Raw genomic sequence first — 18,263 nt, 5'->3', positions numbered from 1 at the left:
CCTTTTAGCAGCTGGTTTGAATGTACCACTTCTGGCGTTCCCGAATTAGCCTCCGATTCATTCACCATCGTTTTTCAATCCCTGCATTGATCAATGCAAGGGAAAACTGACGAACACATTGAAATTTCAAACCAAAACAAGCGATATTCCCTTCGAGAAACCCTTTTCCAAAGGATTCAGCGACACAACAGACTCAGATCGCTCAGCGGTTGATTGTGTGGAGCATGTCAAGTAGCCTTGTCTGAGGCAGATGGTTCTCTTGTCTTCTCTTGTTACTCTTCCATTTTACGGTTTGGAACAAAAAACACTTCGCGAAAAGAGGGACGATGTTGTCACTTCGTTAACAATTTGATTTTGCAACGTGTCTTAGGACTGATTCTGTTTCGATGGAAACCCCCTAAAACACTGGTTAAAAATTCATTAGCATGTCAAACACATTATATATTTAGACCAGTGTGTGCTAAAAATAAACACTGCCCGGAACAGGTCACGAAAACCCAACGAAAATGACTTGACGAAGAAATTATCTATAAGGCCAGTTTTGGGTAAGTGAGGAATGTTCAAACGATTTTGTTAACGTTGAATATAAGATAAAGATATCAATATGAGCTAATATGCCAGTCTCAGTTATGCAAGAAACAAATGCATCATTAATATTAAAACTAGTATAATATCATCTGGTTTTTACCTGGTGCATATAAAATTGTGCTACCTGGGTTTCTGAGACATAAAATTAGGGTGTTTGTAATTAGAGTGTTGACGAAGGAAAACCGTTAGCAGAAAAAGAAGCCATATATGGATACTATAGTGCCCCGCGGCGCCAAAGGTAAGGAACGGAAGCTACCCAAATAAGTCCATTTGAAAGAGCTTGGACTCGTTTGAACAGAGAAAATAATTATTTAACAATATGCGAGTAGGGGAAATATAACACAGCAACAAGAGCCAATCTAGTGCCAGTAGAGTATCGGCTGTCATCTTGTTTATAGAAAAATTCCACTGCCGAGGTCTGGGTGTGGGGTACACAAAACGTAATTAATTATGTGTGCATACATGAGATCTTGTCCCTACACTCAATTTGATAAACATTGTACCCATGGCAGCTTATCCTTAATATGGAGACAATCAATTTTACCTTATTCCCTTACTAAAGACTATGTGAACCAAATAACAGGAGCTCCGAACTAAACTTATTTTTTTTAAAAGCAGTTGAAACAAGTTGTGATTGCGTCTTAATAAGTGACTACTGAGATGCAATTATCAATATACTGTTTGAGCAGACATTTGTTTTCCAAATAAAAAAAATGCGGTACGTTATTAAGTTACCGTATTAGTACAATAAGACTGTTTAGACATGTTTGGCTTCCAAATGACCTACAATCCCAGAAAACAGGGAATGAAGTTAGCATCCATATAGCAAGCAATGTGTTTACTTGGTTTTTGTTTTCACCTTCACATCGACTTGGAACGTATAAGAAACTTTTTCAGCTGTGACCTTTTTGTTTTGTTTTGTTTTTGTACTGCCTCCTTCAAACACCCGTCGCTTTTCTTTATCTACGTAACAAAAGTTCTAATTAGACCACCCCTCCCTAGGTGGTATTTAATTTCTCGTGTATCTTAGCAACGATCAGATTTGTTGCATTCAGTACGGTAGGCTCTATTTGTTTCGTGGATAGAAGAGTAAATATTTTTCACGGACTTCGAAAGTGTAGTATTTACAAATCAATTAACTGATATCCCGATGTTTACGACGAGCTTAAACAAAGAACTTTATGGTCCGTCCCGGATCAGTGCAAAAACTGGAATCAAAGATATTCTTTTGCGCGATCATGTGTTACAAGAAGGAGAGTGGCATTCTCAGCAGAAGAATCCCTGGAAGACTTCCTTTTCGATTTCTTTTGAGGTAGGCGCTAGTCAAGTTTTTTCTTAATTGAAAGATGACTGAAAGATTGCACATCAAGATCATTTGTGATGGTTAACGTTCTGCGGCTACTGTAGAAATCAGAGGAAGCTTCTTTGAAAATATTTGCACACCACACGAGGTCGTCAAGGGTCAAAATACTTCAAGGACCGCAAAAATTGTTTATTGTGCTCCCCCTTTTAATTGCAATGTATCTAAAACGAGGAATAACTTGTATGAATAACTTGATAATATACTTCTAGTCCGCGGTGTTTGACTTTACTTTTCCGCGCGCGCGCGGCAAAACACTGAAGTTGCGATTCTGTTGTGCAACGCGAGATCAACAGCATCGCGGTGACTGAAAAATTTCCGGCGTGATTCGAGAGCTTTGGGACACAATTTGTAACATTCTCTATAAATAATGAAAAAAAGAAATATTATAATGAAAATCTTCGTCATTTTGCTTGTAAATGGAAAGTAGTCACCAGTGGTGTAAGAGATTCGAGGTGCGTCGCATTTAATATTGACGGAAATTTGATTTGGCGATCAACAGCATGGAGTTTATAATTTGTTGCTATTTTCTGAATTTTCTCGTTTAAGAAACCTGACGTAGATAAAAGTGTCAAACATGGCAGGAAACTGGATGTGCGGGTAGGTTGCTGTGTTTTGCGCAATAGTTGTTTAAAGATTTATTACATTGTCTGCATTGATAATGGAACGCCAAATATACGTAAATTTGCCGATCGCGTTGATATTTTTTTAATGTCGATTCGCAAAATTGTGATACCAATTGTAGAACTCGTCTCCTTTGCTCTAGCTAATTGTACTTGGAAAATACGGCAAAGTAGTGTAATGGTGGAGTAATAATGGCCAATTATATTTGATTTGCGCTTGTTTATGTTGCCAGACAAACGTCACCAGTTTTGTACTGGGTGCAGAGGAGGGCCCCTTGGTGGCAACCACAGCTAAGGACTTTGACAACAAGCTCCAGGGAGTCCCTGTTAAAGCTGCTCCTAGCCAATCGACAAGTATTGCTGTAAGTGAACTGCATTGTGTACTTAATAGTGTAATACTTAGTGTAGGACTTATTAAATTCCTTTTTAATATTGTTTAAGAGTAAATTTAATTTGGTCTTTGTTTAATTAACAGGATTTTGCTCCTAAGTACATGACTGATAAAACATTTGGCAAGTCTGGATCAGTATATGACAGCATGTTTGCAAAGGTATTCATAATTATTAATTTAAAAAATTGTTTAGAATTTATGAAAAAATGCATTGACATAATTTAATCCTTATAAAAATTTTTCTCTCCTCTTACATTGAAAAAGTCATGCTCTAGACCTTAGTGGTTATGATTTTTTTAAATTATACTTAGTTCTTTCAATATATCGATAATTATAATCCATCAATTATTTTCGCTTGCACGTGTTTGGTCTAAACACATCATGTAGCTGAATATCCCCCGGCAAAAACTTGGGAATATCTGAGTGAAATTTCCCAATTTTTTAAAACCACACGTGTTGCGCAAAAAACATTTGAAGGATAATAAACACATTAGCCTCCATTTGGCATAAAAATATGCTCAGATATTTGTCTGCAGACATCATCTGTTCCTCAAAGCTCGCAGTTTTCCTCAAGCTACACTCTCAGAAAACTGTTCACTTCTCAGAACAGATCATGTTGGCGGACAAATATCTGAGCATATTTCTGCTTCAAATGGAGGCTATTGTTTATTTATTATGAAATAATTACCAATAATCATAATTTACAATTTTTGTGACTTGCAGAAAGGCCAGGCACAAGGCTCCAGTGCAAAGAACAGAGCAGAATGTCAGAAACATACTGTTGATCTGAATGCTACTCATTTTCAGTTTGGAGCTGATTTGAATGGGTAAGAGTACCCATCAATTTTGGGCTATGCTCTGCATACAGTTACCCAGAAAGTCTAAGAAATGAAGTTTGTGTAGTGGAAAAGAACTTTCCCTGGTTTATCTGAGTGACTTTGCAATGCGTGATCCACCAAAAACTTCAATAAAATGAGAGAAGGCTGTTTGCTCATGTTTGAGCTTGAACAGATTAGCTTAGGGAGTTATTAGTTTTGTTGTCTGCTGGCAGCTGGATTTTTGTCAAAGGGTTTACTTAAACAAGTGTAATCAGCCATTGTGAAATTATGCAAAAGAACTGTATGACTGAGAGCGAATAAGGCACTGCCACGCCCATGTCTAGCCCCATTCCCTCTTAGGCTAAAGCGTCTTGCCTTAAAACCCTTGCTGAATTTCAAGAGAGAAACAGACTGCCAGCTGTCTATAAGTTTTGTCTCTTCATGTTTTTAATTCAATATTGCAGGTATGGTACAGAAACAAGACATTCCTTCAAGAACAAGTTAGAAAACTCTACAGAAGAAGTTGGCTCCATAAACACAGCTTCCAAGACAGCTTTGGAGACTTACAAATCAAGTGTATTTAGACAAGGTGATTGGAATATCGCTGAACCATGCTCTGTGCGACACTCAGTCACTTGCAATGATTTCCACATCAAACCATTTTCTAGCAAGACTGATGGATTCACAGATATGAAGCAGCAAGGTGAAGAAAGACAGGCTGAATCAGAAGAATATCCAGTCAACCCAAGAGGTAAAATATTATTTGTATATATAATGAAAAGATGATGTTACAATACTTCATTATATCACTGTGGCTACTGAAAAATTTCAAAGTATATTTTAAATTGAAGCTTGGTGGGCAACTTTCGCATTGACAATGCAATTCAAAATTTTTAAATTCATTTCTATTTTTTTTTGAAATATGAAGTTAATCTGGTAATTTCAACAAGATATCTATTATTCTTTTGCAGATAATCCTAACCATCCTTACTATCAACACAGCACTCACTTTGTGGTAAGCTCATGTACACACGACACACATTTTTAAGATAACTGCAGGAATTCTTGTGTGCTCATTGGCTAATTTTCATTGTCAATAAGCAGAGTGACACATGAAATTATAATTTATGCGATGTGCCAAAGAGCGACAATGTGCAATTTGACAGTTTGTTATGGTAATAAACAAATTGATGTCAGTTTTTCATGCGTCTGTCTAGTTATGGACAATGAATTTCGTCTTAACATAGTCAAAGTAGTATGCGGATCCACTCGGCTATCCCCTCGTGGATCCACAGCTACTTTGACAATGTTATGGCAAAATTCATCATCAATAGCAGGACAGACGCATGAAAAACTGACGTCAATTTGTTAATTAGATTACTTTTAAAAAAATACACACTGAATATAATAAATTGGTGTAAAACTGATGATTTTATGGAAATCTATCATTTATGTAGTACATACCTTTTACTAACTGAGTTCGAGGGCTGTACTGTAAGTTCCGGACCAAGTTTTTTCCCCATCGATTTATGGCCCAAGCGTGAACCATGTTGGCCATAAATCGAAGGGAAAAAAACGAGGATTCATAACTTACAGTACCGACTGAGAAAACAAGGTTAGTAAGCTATTTATTATATCTCTACCGGGTGTCTGACGTGTTCGGGAATGATTTCTATTCACACAGAACTGCTTCAAATTTCTGACGCACCTCGAAAGCTAAACTAGACAATTTAAAATTGTTAGTTGGTTTTAATACACAATTTTAGAAGTAAAAGAAAGTTTTAAATGTTTACCTGCTAAAAATGTTACGAACACTAAGTGTTGAAATTGTTTTTAAGTTGTTAGCACGCGTTAATACACAATTTAGAATAAAAGAAAGTTTTAAACTTTTACTTGCTATAAAAGTTAAGAACACTTGGCGATAAATCACAAAACATTTTGACAACAAAAGCAGCTTTAAATTTTAGTGGGCCGTACAGTACATTACGGCTCACTAAATTGACCAATCACGGCATGCGTACTAACTGGGAGATATAATGATAGTGAATATTGAAAACAAGACTAGTCAAACTTACAGACCTCTCAGAGATGCTCTAACAAAAAATCATACTGAGAGAGCACCATAAGTATAAGCTTGTCGCAGGTCTTCATTATTTATTTAAATTATCAATTTCTTTTATCCACATTTGGTTGTTTCTTTCAGTTAGGAACCAATGCAGATGACAGAAGGTCACTTTATTACAAAGGTAAGATAGTAATAAATATATTGTATTAAATCAAGGTTGCATAACTTCAGATATCTAAATTTGTTTTCTTGTAGGAAAGCAGAGTCTTTATTCTATAATACAATCAGAATCATGTGCTGCATAAATTAGTTAACTAATGTGGTTGTGATACTCTTTCTAAAGACTGTACAGTCCTGGCCAGGATGGCATATAACAAAACAATTTGCCAAAAAAAAAAAAAAAAAATGACAGGGCAAGTGTGACCATAAAGGTCTGCCCCATCATGACAGCTAACTAATAAACTTCTTTATTTATATCCCTAGATTTCATGCTTGGTAAACAAGAATGCCTGATTAAACCGCTTCCTGCTCCTCCTCCAATCTCTTCCAAGGTATTTATTTTGCTGTGCTGTGCTGTAACCAATATTTTTCACATGTATATTATGTTAGCTGGGTTAACATTAGTTAAAAATATATATTTTTGCTTTCTTATATTAATCTTTTTCTTTTCAAACTGTTAGGTTCTTCCAAACCTTGAGGACTGCTTGCCACCTTGCTCAACAAACAAGACTGATTTTGTTAATCACAAGAATCATATTAGGGAAATTGGCCAGGTAATTTCATTTAAGACCATAGAGCAGGTTTCAATTGAGTGTCCTAAAACCAAAACCAAAGTAATCACTCTAGCCAATCACAAAGGACACGGACAATCCAGTGAACCAGTCAAAACTGGAAGTAATTACATGTATGTGGCGCAAAGCGCGGGGAAAAGAGTGCGAGTGAGTCAGAAATCAGGTTTTGTTTTTACTTCTGATTGGATGAAAAGTGGCGTGAATTTTTTAAGCCAACTGTGTAGCCTAGTTGATGCAGAACCAATTACTTTCCGACAATCAAATGAAAACTGCTCTATAACTCAGAAAGTTTTAGAATATGATGGAGGTTTGTAATATATTTCAAATGTTTAAAACTCAAGATGAAGAGAGACATAATGAAAGATTTTGTTTTTCAGGGCAGAGCTGCTGACACTAAATTCAATAGGGTATGTATCCTTTGGAATTTTACTTTAAAATGTTTCGTGGCCAGAAAAACCCAAATGTTGGTCAATGCTAGACTTTTTTTTTCTTCTTCATCTCCAGGATCGTCATAATACTCCAGCTGTTGTTTTAGCATGTAATGCCATGCGTCATCCTGGTGACAGACAGGCATCAAGTAAGTGGTTTAGGAAGACAGTGAAGTACAAATCAACCCAATTTATGCTTTATTTGAAAACCTGTCTTTTTAATAAATAGGATATAAATAATAATATTTTCATTACGTCTGATCTGATATGTCATCAGATCAAACCTTTGTTATTGAAAGAAGTAAAATTATGTAAAAATGTAAAAAAAAAAAAAAAAAAAAAAAAAATAATAATAATAATAATAATAATAATAATAATAATAATAATAAGAAGAAGAATTATCTGTTTTTGTTTAAACATAATTTTTAATCCATGTGCCTCTGGTTCTCTAGTGACAGGGGCTGACTACCTACCTCCACCAAAGGGTGTTCCTTACTTGAGCCCCCAGAAGGAACCCAAAAGTAGATATCGATATCTGGACAGTGATGGGGCCCTCCTAAGGACACCACTATGGCCCTTACCTTCTGAGACTAAGGTATGATTCTATTTTGCTTGAATTTTTTTGTCGTGCTTACTTGTAACACTACTGATTTATAGGTGAAGGGCAATGATTTCTGAACCTCTATTTAAAATTCCTTCTGTCTAACATAAATTTCCGAAAGTAACGAGCCCCGTGAGGTCAAAATATTGTGGTCGCTATTAAATCCCGAAAGTAGCGACCCCCCGAAAGTAGCGAACCCACCCCCAACCACACCTCCTCCCTGAAAATAGTGAGACCTAGATTCAACATGTTCAATAGCATATTAATTTTTTTCGGGTGAAAGTTACGTATAGTAACATTTTCAGCGGGAGCGCATTAAAAGGAATGTTTCTTCAAACTAAAATTGAAATCTCGACCAGTGCACCGAGATATTGTTACAGCAAACTAACGTAGCAGTGCGTCATGAAGTACAAACAGTACTTCAGTACTACAGTAGCTAACTTTCCTCTTAACTACTGACAACACGGTCTAGACATGAAGAGCTCACGATCACCCATGTGGCAGCAATGGAGATTTAAACTGGAAGAAGAGTCAAGTTCTACCAACTTTATATAATGTTTTTTGCTCCCCGAAAGTAACGACCCCTCGAAAGTAACGAGCCCCAAAGGCTGCTAATTGCGCTACGAGGGTCGCTACTTTCGGAAGTTTACGGTATTTTTTTTTTTAAATCAGGAGGAGTTTATTCCTATTGAAGGGCTGGTGACTGGTGATTCAACATCCAAGCTTCAAGAGAAGAAAGCAGATTGCAAGAAGAGAATTCAAGATAACAGGAGCACTCATTTTCAGTTTGGTTCAGATGAGGAGCCCAAGCACACTGAACAGGTGCAAAAATTCAGGAGCAATACTAATAATCATGCAGGGACATTTTTGCAAATGAGCGTTTTCGAACCGACATCTATTACTTCCCTTGATAGAAAAAACTCCTGTTTCGTTAAATTATAGCCACTTCCACCCTCCCAATCAGTGGGAGTTTTAGCAAACCACGACGGCGACGCCAACGAGAACGTAGCCAAACAAAAGTTTAATCAGCAGAACAATGGTCCTGCACGTGCGTTTTGAATCTTTGTACATTTCTTTGCCGTCTTCTGCAAAACACCAACGTGAAATGTCAAAGTCGTACGTATTTTGGAGAACGTGAACCGCAATGGCAAATTTTTCGTGTCTTCCTTTGGAAGTGAACGCTGTCATTACATATTTAGCCTGAGCAAGTTTTTAGACCGATAGGCGAACTGAAAAGATCTACACAGTTGCGACATTTGAGAGTAAAATATGAACACTTTTTCTTTCAAGGCGTCGTCCTCGGCGTCGCCGTCGCCGTCGTCATTGCTAAAACTCCCTTTATGAAACAGGGGTGACACTCACATGGTCACAACATTCCAAAGAGGGGAAGGGAGCGAAATATTTGAGGAGTGTAGGGAGGACAAACTCTTGAACGTGTCTCATCTGGGGGGGGGGGGGGACAGGGTGACGGGAGCCCGGGAGAGTAGGGGGCGGTAGGCGGGAGAGGAAAGGGCGGGAAGCGGGAGTCGTAAGAAAGAGGGACTAGTTTATTAAACATTAAAATACTTTCAAAAATTAGAACCTAAAATGTTATTTGACTTACATTAGCTTACTTTGAGACTTCTGGACCGACTATAAAACGAAAATTTGCCCTTGAGCTGAAAAACTGAGGCTTACTTCCGGTAAAATTGGAAACACTTTTACAGTGGTTACGTCATAGGTCGTGAAATTTTGTCGCGTAAGCCTTTTTAGAGTGAGAGGAGCAAGGCTGAAAACAAAGGAAGAAAGGAAAAGAAACGTCTAAGGATTGCGCAGTTAAATAACTAGGATGTGTTTTGAGTCTCCTTATTTACAGGGGACGGGGGCAGAACGAACGAGGTCGGGAGTTGGGAGATAAAGCTACGGGAAGCAGGAGAGCAGGGTACGGGAAGTGGGAGGTTCTGATTTCTGACCCCTCTATAAACCCCCACCCCCCCCCCCCCCCTTCCGTCCCCCTTCCCACTCATCTACTTTTGTCCCGGATTGTGGCGGGTTTCTCTTTAATATGCGACAGTGGAAACAAGGAATCAAAAGTGAAATTCTCACGACTGGTATTAGAACAAAATGCATGGATAAAACCGATATAAGATGTGAGAATTTCTATATTAACCGCAATCTATCAGCCACGTCTTGCCTTTTTCTTCCTGTTCCCCTTGGGATCTTAACAGTCAATATCTTATTTTTTTTTTTTCCAGCATGACCAGTTCTTGTCATCATTGCACCTTGATCCATCTCTTCCTGCCGCTGGGAGAAGTGAGGGCCCTGAACAAAAATACTCTCATGTTTATCCAAGGTCAGTTAAACGTGGAAAGGTTTGAAGAAAGTAAACAGCAAAATCCTTGATAGCGCTGCATTAATTGCCGGTTAAATCTCAATCGACTCTTCGCGTTGATGTAGTTACATGTAGGAGATTCTTCTTAAACAAAACATCATTGTCAGCATTACCAGTCTTGATCTCATTTTTGCGAGATTTTACGCAATGTTGCAGCTTCCCAGCTATTGATCAACTTGAACTTAGTTAATAAAGGTAAATTAATGGCCGCCTTTCGTAGGGAGTTTATAAAAATGATTTCGAACTTTAGCAGAGCGCTTGGCCCTGACGAAGGGCTAACGTCAGAAAACGCAGCTTTACAAACACGCTACGTAAGGCGGTTAACTTCAAGTTGATCAATACTGCATTAATAGATCGTATTTTTTTTTTCATTTACAGTGAATCGGCAGAACAAGGGAGTCATAGTGTGTCAAACATCCCTGCACGAGATAAAGTGTCCATGATTCAGAATCACATACAGCAGTTAAGTCAACAAAGGTATCAACGCCTTACTATGATATACTCTTCTAAAGAAGAATTTATTTTTTCATTTACTCGAACATGCATTAACGAAGTAGAAACTGTTATGTTTATATAACGTTTTATTTTCACAGATTCTTTAATCCACGGGATCCGATGAATACAAACTTGCGAAAAGCCTTTCTGGAATTTGACACAAGCTTGTAAGTACAATATAGTTACTTCAGCTGTTCTCTAGAATCTGAAAACATTTGATGTGGATCAGTGGGGCCTGACTCACTACTTCTGCAGGTGTAATTTGTTTCTGCGCGTGCAATTTGTTTCACCTCCCGTCAGAAGTAGTGAGACAGTCACCGTCCACACTACGCCGTCATCGTTTTCGAAAGCTTCGCTTTCAAAATGTTTTCCGTCCACACGAAAACGCAAAGCCGACCGGTTTTCAAATTCCTACGGTTTGAAGAGCGTTTTCGGAAGCCCCGTTTTCGTGACGGATTAGTGTGGACGGTAGGCCTAACCGGAGAATTAAAGCTCCCTTTTTGAAATTCCTCCGGCGCAGTATGGACGCTGCCTCAGTTTTGATCGGCCAGGCCATAGAGAAAGCGAGAAAATAGTTTTCTTATATTCGGTTTGTTTGATCTTTTTTCAGGAGTGGTACAATTTCAAAGGATAACTTGAGAGCCGTTCTGAAAAACCTTGGAGCTGACATGGACCAGGACACGTTTGAAAAACTCTTTGAAATGTGAGTAAAAAATCGTTGTTTTGAAATTCATACTCGAAGTCGTTCATGTCATTTGAATTGTTCATTGTTACAGAGCTCTTAAAAGAAGATTGAACTCGGTTGCTAACGGCAACGAGAAATTTAGTTTTGACACAATTTTTCGTGGCTTAAAGAGCTTCAGTCCTTCACTTACCAGAGCAAATCTGCGATTTTACGCTCACCAGGCTACATATCACACATTAATATTTCAGATGTGATACAAATCATACTGGTTACATCGACTACCAAGAATTTGCCAAACACTTGACGAAGGACCTCCCCCTAAGTCGGGGAACTAAACCGGTGGCTTCTTCAGTAATGAAGGCGGACTTCTGCCCACTAGAACAGAGAAGGTAGATTAATTCAATTACTTTGCAAATGGTAACCACTGTTGGAGAATTTTATATTACATGTTTCAGTCCACTCGAAAAGCTGGACGAAATCACATGATTTAGTTCATTTACTCCCAGCAGTGAACTCGGTTGAAAATTTAAACAAAGTCGCAAATGTAACTTGGCTAATTATATTTAAACAAAGCACTGTTCAATATATTTCATTTAAGTGGTTTTATCGAGAGATGTAAGAGTTAGAAATTGTTGTACGGGATAAGAACATTACCAAAATGTTCGAACCACGTTAACTAACGTCCAGTGCTCGAGATTTATAACTGTGTGCGAATTTTCTTTACAGATTCACGTCCGCTCAGTTACGCACTATAGAGATGGCCAAAAGGATTGCCCCTTTATCAGTGAGCTCGCACTACTTCCACAAACATCACTCAGGAGGTTTGCTGCTATTTTGACATTTTTCTGTCAGTAGGTCGCCCGTTCGCTCACTCGGTCGGTCGGTCGGTCGGTCGGTCGGTCGGCCATTCAGTAAGTCAGTCTTTTTTGACTGTAACGTTCTTCTTCTGTCCTCAGCACCTCGTCTGTCAACCACTGGTCAAGATTTTATCAGACCTGATAGAATGCCAGGTACGTAGCCGTAACGAGCCCTAACATTGATGAACATGTAATGTCAATACAGTAGTCAAGAGAACTGTACAGCAACAGATCAGTAATTTGATTTGCTATCAAATTCTTTTTACCCATGATATGAGAAATGCATGGAAACCAGTAGGAAGAATCTGTATTTTTATCGCTGAGTTGAAAGAAGTTAACGTTAAGTTTTATTCGCAGGTACTCCTCGTCTGTCTGCACGGTAACATTGGACTGAAAACACTCACTACTTGATGTAAACATCACAGCCTTCATATCATTGAGGCCGGAGTTTGCCATGCAATCAGAAATGCCTGAATAATTGACTAGCGTTGACATCTCAACAGTGCAAGGCAATTGCATTGAAGACGTGAACGCTATGTTTAGACACCCCCTTGCCGGACGTTAAGGTGCTTTTCCTAAAAAGAAGTGAAATCACAAGTAGCATTTTTGTAGTCGCAATTCGAAAACAGGGTTTTTGTAGTTATTTGTTACATAGAAATCTCATAATATCCTTGTTTCAAGGTCGCCGATCATTCTCCAGCCCAAGGCTTTACCATATTGAATAATTTATAAGTCTAATATTATAACATTTTTAATATGGTGTAAAATGTGTTAATAAAGACCGGTTTTTATTATATTAATGTGCTGTTGAATAAAAGTTGAACCACTTTTCAAGTCCATCCAACTCGCAGTTGTAAAGAAGTTGCCGTTACAGTGTCAGTAATTAAAACTAAACAAAGGTATCAGTTTCTGAATAATAGCCATCACAGTCAATGCGACATACGCGCAGCGAACGATAGGAAGCTTCGTACTAGTATCGTCGAGTATACAACGGCTTTCCTGTAATCTGATTGGCTGTATTTTGTATAGCATGGTATAAAGTTTGATATGATACAGTATTACACACTTTGATGCTTTCTAAAAGAACAAGATCGGGATCACATACATTGTAAAACTAGAACACAGTTTTATTACTTTTGTCAGATTACCGTTAATGATAATTTCTACTAGAAAGGAATCAAAGTACGTTTAAGAACAAAACACTGTTTTTAACTTGTAATGAAATTGATATTTGCAGCTGGTTACCATTGTCAACAGTTTTATACCCTTTTAAATCAGTTGTACACACACCACTTCTCGTTCAATTAAATGGTTAGTTTGTATTAAATTAATAGCTCCTATTAAATGTTCGTGCAAAAACAATCAAGTTTGTTGAAGCTAAATACTTGATAAGGGAAACCAATACAAAATTCTTGGCAATATTCCAAGAGAATGCTTCGTTTTGAAGTATTACTGCAAACCAAAAGCCTAAGGAGACTACATGTAGAATATCTTCTTGCACTAACTCGAACTTTAAGACCTCATAGAAACTTACCCCACCCCGAATTTTAGAAACACTGGAATTAATTCTTCGTAGATGTTTTTTCCTTTATCCTTTAGTTTGCTTATACGCTGAGCTGCTTTCTATATTTAGTGTGTCAGTTTTGACAGCAAAATACCCCGGCACACCCGGAATTTTTGAAATTTCCATATCACGTAATTTCTACCTTCAAATCTTTTGTTTTGTTCTTTGGCAGCTTGTAAACTAGAATTGCTTTTCTCCCCGGATTCACTCATCTCACGACGAATCTATTTTTTACCGAAAATGTTCAAATAAAAGCTATTTATCTTTTTGCCCTTGATGAGCCTCAATGGCAAAAAAGTCATCTATATAGCGGTTGACACAATATGGCAAAGAATGAGCTTGCCGATTGAGTGAGGTCACACTGAAGTCACTTGTTTGCTGGCGATGTGCATACCATTGGTGACAACACATTTTCTACCATTGTTGCTGGTCATTTCCAGGGCATTTTCGTCTGCTTCGCACTCGTCTCTTAACAACACTGCCTCTTCCCTTCCCGGCGCCCTATCCGATGTCTTCTTACAGCACCACGAAAGAATGTCGCTCCAGCTGAATTGTCCCCAATCCCCTTGTGGTCCTATTGTGCAGCAAAGGGCTTGGAAGAAGAAAGTCGAAAAGGCCCATCCTACGGTCATGACCAACATCAGAAAATGGCCCATCTGTAAGTAGGACAGGACTCTGGACGGCATCATCATTGCACCTGAAAACAACAACAAAACAATAATACTGACAAAGTTCCTTAAGTGAAAAAAAAAAACTCTACGGCATTGATTGATAAGAACAGTCGGAAGTGAATGACGGGGATTTTATACGAGGGCAGGGGTGATAACTGAAATTTTGATTTTGCTGGTGTCGAACTGACCTTCAGGCAGTGGGGGGGAGGGGGGGGGGAGTATAGTCCATACAGCTTTAATAAATACTCACCAGCAATGAATGTTGTCACAGCTGCCATGGTGATGGCGGATCCCATCCGGGACAGTGAAAACTGAACGCGCGCCTTCCTACATTCCTTATTTGGAGCAAGACAGTAGGCTACCCCGAAATGCATCGCGAAGTCAATGGAGACACCAACTGCGACAGACATAGTTATGGACTCCAAGATGTTGAGCTTCCAGCCACTGAGCACTAACGAGCCGATCGTAACAGAAATAATACCAATGATTGTTAATATGGCGTAGATGCTGACAAGAACGTTCAGAGTGGTCAGCAACATCACAGCGAAAGCCATTGCTATGGCAATACCCATGGAAACCAGTGTTCCAGTAGAGAGGCTTCTTTGCAAGTCGTAAAATTCCATGGTGCTAATCAACCAGCCTTTGCGCATGCCCGCTGGCGCATTTTTAGTTTCATCCTCCATCCAGGATTCAATGCGCTCCCAGAACTGGTGCGCGGGTTCGTACGCGCGCGAAATTCTCACATTACTTTTCACGCGCATGTGCACACCCTTGAGATTTCCGTGTTTGTCGTAAATGAAGCTTCCTATGGTCGAGTCTTGTCTCTTGTATTTTAAAATCTGCGCACGAGCGTTTGCTGAAATGGCGCAGGAATCCAAAACGGTTTTGTTGAAAGGAAAGGGCGAATCTTTGCAACAAGGGTAATAGGAGACATGCGGCGTCAGCGGATCCTCACAGCTTTGATTGTAATACTTCTCTAGAAAACAATAGCTCTTTATACCTTCTTTTGTGGCGTAAAAGTCTTGCTTACGAAGCCTTTCGCAGAAACCCAGAAACCATTGTTGGGATTCCTTGCTCGTGATGTCGAAATCCTCATCCCATTCAATTGTGCCATGGTCGTACGGGTTAAGGTAATCTCCAGTGTCAATTGCCTTAATCCCCCAAAAAATATCGATTGGGAAAGTCGCGCTTCCTTGTGAAGGACTTGTCTCGAAACGGAATTTATCTTTAAAGTGAAGTTCGTACGCTTCCAGGGGATGCTCGGATTCAAACATCTGGAAATCAGAAGATGTCGGAAGCTGGAATCCTGGCTCGAAGAGAAGAACTTCTAAACCGCCTAATGTAAGAAGCGAGAAGAGGACTATCCAGAAAAACCGCATTTTTATAACCACTCGAGGTAGAAATTCATTGAAGCAATAGCGAACAAATTTCGCTACGTACTTCTCATAGAACACTTTCATTCTTTGACTTGAAGACTCCTTAGTGCAGGACCGTGAAGCACATACATTCTCGTTTATGACACAAACAGCGGGAAACCACGTGACCATCATGCTGAACTTGCAGAGAATGGCTATACCTGCGTAGATGCCGAAGCATTTAATGGTGGTTATTTGAGAGCTGAAGTTGGCAATAAAGGCAGCCGCTGTGGTGAAACTGGTAACGAACATCGATAAAGATGCGTGCTTCAAAGTGTCAGCAGTGATTCGAGTCAGCGATGCGCCCGGGTTGTTTTGTTTTGATTGGCGCCAGACGTCAGTGAAGACAAAGGCGTCATCAGCTCCTATACCCACCAGGAATATCAAAGTAGTAATGTTCAGGAATGGGAAAAACTTCAAACCCAGCACGATCATGTACAAGAAATAGGCAATTATCAACGCACTCACAACGGAAAGCACTAACAGAAACGTAAGCAAAACCGACTCGGTGTAAAACCACATAATCAGTAGAATAATCATCATGGCAATAGAAGGGTAAATGATGTCTGCCATTAACATGATGTTGAACATATCGTACTTTAAAAAATGAAATTCCGTTCCTACTAATTTAACACCTCCATCTGACACTTGCCCCTTCTTGATATGTTTCTCATACAATTGCCTTCTAAAATGTCTATCGCTCATCGCCGGACTCAATACCGCTGTATATAGCAACTTGTCTCCCTTAGGGGCGAAGAAGTCTTTGTCTGTAAGGTAGTAAAGCACATTGTGCACTGCGTTGTATCTGATACACTCTATGGGTAATCCTTGGCAAACGGGATATCCAATGCTATATTTAAAGTTCCAACAATTCTCTTTTAACGAAGCGTTGTTAAAAAACGGTGCGCACTGCCTTAGTAACGTTAATATCCGTGCTACATCAACTGAAGTTATATCTTGGCAAGAGGATCTCCCTGAAAGAGCTGCGATGTAATTACCGACTGACCAACTAGGACAACATTCGCTAACTCTTACAGTGCCATAACGGATGTTTCTTCTGTAGCAATTTGATTGAAATCCGTCCGTCTCCCGCACGACTCGTTCTTCCATGCGACATACAGCCCGAAGATCAGGAACATTGAACAAATCACCACCTGAAGTTATCGACGCGAAAACCATCTTGTAGGTAATGCTATTTTTCATGAAGACATTTGGACTGTCACACATGGCCAGACGATATTTGCTGTTAACCTGACCGAGCTTTTCATCCCTTCGGGTTTTTGTTGTCTTCGTGGTAAGTAGATCAACAAGTGAAGACACGTTGCCAATGGTGATATTAATATCTTGTTTCGGACTGGTTGCAACGAGTCCACGATTTGCAGCCTTCCCGAGCGCAAGCATCGTGCGATATCGTTTGTTGATTACTGTTCCACGAGGCTCAAACCCCTAAGTTAATTAGGTAAAAAAAAGAAACACCCCAATTAGAGATCAGTCTGTTTTTCACTGAGAGACGAATGCGCAAATGTGCACATCAAAACACTGTGATTCTCATGTATGTGCTTTTAAGATTAATATAATCTCTTATGCTTATTTTACAATTGCTAAAACTATTACTCAATCAAATGTTTCATGCAAGTTTTGCTTCTTTGAGATAAAAATGAAAAATTATTTAACAAGGCATAACCTTACCATAACTGGAGTGGAAAAATCTGGAATTTCAGGAGCATTAAACTGAGGGACAAAGGAGCAGAGACCACAAATCACGATCACCAATGAGGTCGCGAAGAACACTGCATACGGGTACTCTGCTAGAACTACTGAGTACCTGGGGAGCAAAATAAAAACTTGGGTTTAACACTATCTACTGTTCAATACTTTTTAACTTTTTTTCAATACTTGTTTTGGCACAGTTTCACGGCTGTTAAACTAAACAGCCTTAGGTTCCTGAAGTAGAGCAGTGAACCGAACAAGAACGGGCTTTAAATTCAGTTTACCAGTTAACAAGTTGGTGAAGTTACGTTTGACAACCTTTCTCCTTCAATATGTCGAGTGGATGGCTCAGCATTCGGGAGTGATTAGGCCTCCTCAAAGAAGTTGACTTTTTCGCGGTGGCGGGGTGGGGGGGCGGGGGGGGGAGTGTTGGGAAGAGACAGCACGCTAGTTTATCATGCAGTGTTGTAACATGCATATCATGTTAGTCTATCGGAAGTTACAATCAACAAGGCAGGACTCATTAGAAGCTGGAATAACCAAGTCCAGCTAATCCGTACTGCCAGCACTCTATTTGCCTGCGTGTTTATTTACAGTGTAAGCCCATAGGGAAACCCGGCCTTGGGCAAAGTAGACGATGAAAAACTTATTACCTCGGCATGTTACACTGGTTTGTAGTTTGGTTATGTTGCTCCAACCCCGCATTGTCTTCGCTGTTATTTCTGTTGTCTTCTTCGTCAGTTCTCTGAACTCCTTCGCTCTTTAACATAATCGCCGGGTTACAAAGCTGCTGATCATCCATACCTAAAAAACTTAGCTTGAAAATTTGC

General features: G+C 39.2%; 2 protein-coding genes across 2 annotated transcripts; one reads left to right on the top strand and one right to left on the bottom strand.

The window, feature by feature from the left end:
- The first annotated feature begins 1,328 nt into the window (after positions 1 to 1,328).
- On the top strand, positions 1,329 to 13,345 carry LOC145483930 (uncharacterized). Its single transcript, XM_081462500.1, has 22 exons — positions 1,329 to 1,900; positions 2,498 to 2,548; positions 2,805 to 2,933; positions 3,047 to 3,121; positions 3,686 to 3,789; positions 4,245 to 4,531; positions 4,752 to 4,795; positions 5,984 to 6,026; positions 6,329 to 6,396; positions 6,526 to 6,618; positions 7,014 to 7,043; positions 7,141 to 7,213; positions 7,517 to 7,659; positions 8,338 to 8,487; positions 9,900 to 9,997; positions 10,415 to 10,513; positions 10,630 to 10,698; positions 11,142 to 11,234; positions 11,465 to 11,605; positions 11,943 to 12,037; positions 12,173 to 12,226; positions 12,431 to 13,345. Exons 1-22 carry the CDS (start codon positions 1,739 to 1,741, stop codon positions 12,454 to 12,456), a joined length of 2,127 nt encoding a protein of 708 aa, XP_081318626.1. The 5' UTR covers positions 1,329 to 1,738; the 3' UTR covers positions 12,457 to 13,345.
- A 164-nt stretch (positions 13,346 to 13,509) lies between these two features.
- LOC145485701 (protein dispatched homolog 1-like) lies at positions 13,510 to 18,235 on the bottom strand. Its single transcript, XM_081464324.1, has 4 exons — positions 18,087 to 18,235; positions 17,413 to 17,548; positions 14,559 to 17,169; positions 13,510 to 14,334 (listed from the first exon to the last, which is right to left on the bottom strand). Exons 1-4 carry the CDS (start codon positions 18,233 to 18,235, stop codon positions 13,994 to 13,996), a joined length of 3,237 nt encoding a protein of 1,078 aa, XP_081320450.1. The 3' UTR covers positions 13,510 to 13,993.
- Positions 18,236 to 18,263: the final 28 nt, after the last annotated feature.

The sequence above is a fragment of the Orbicella franksi genome, chromosome 4 (assembly GCF_964199315.1).
Source record: "Orbicella franksi chromosome 4, jaOrbFran1.1, whole genome shotgun sequence".
NCBI classification, from domain to species: Eukaryota; Metazoa; Cnidaria; class Anthozoa; order Scleractinia; family Merulinidae; genus Orbicella; species Orbicella franksi.
Note: the sequence above shows the minus strand (reverse complement) of the source record. Positions and strands in the feature narration are given on the sequence as shown.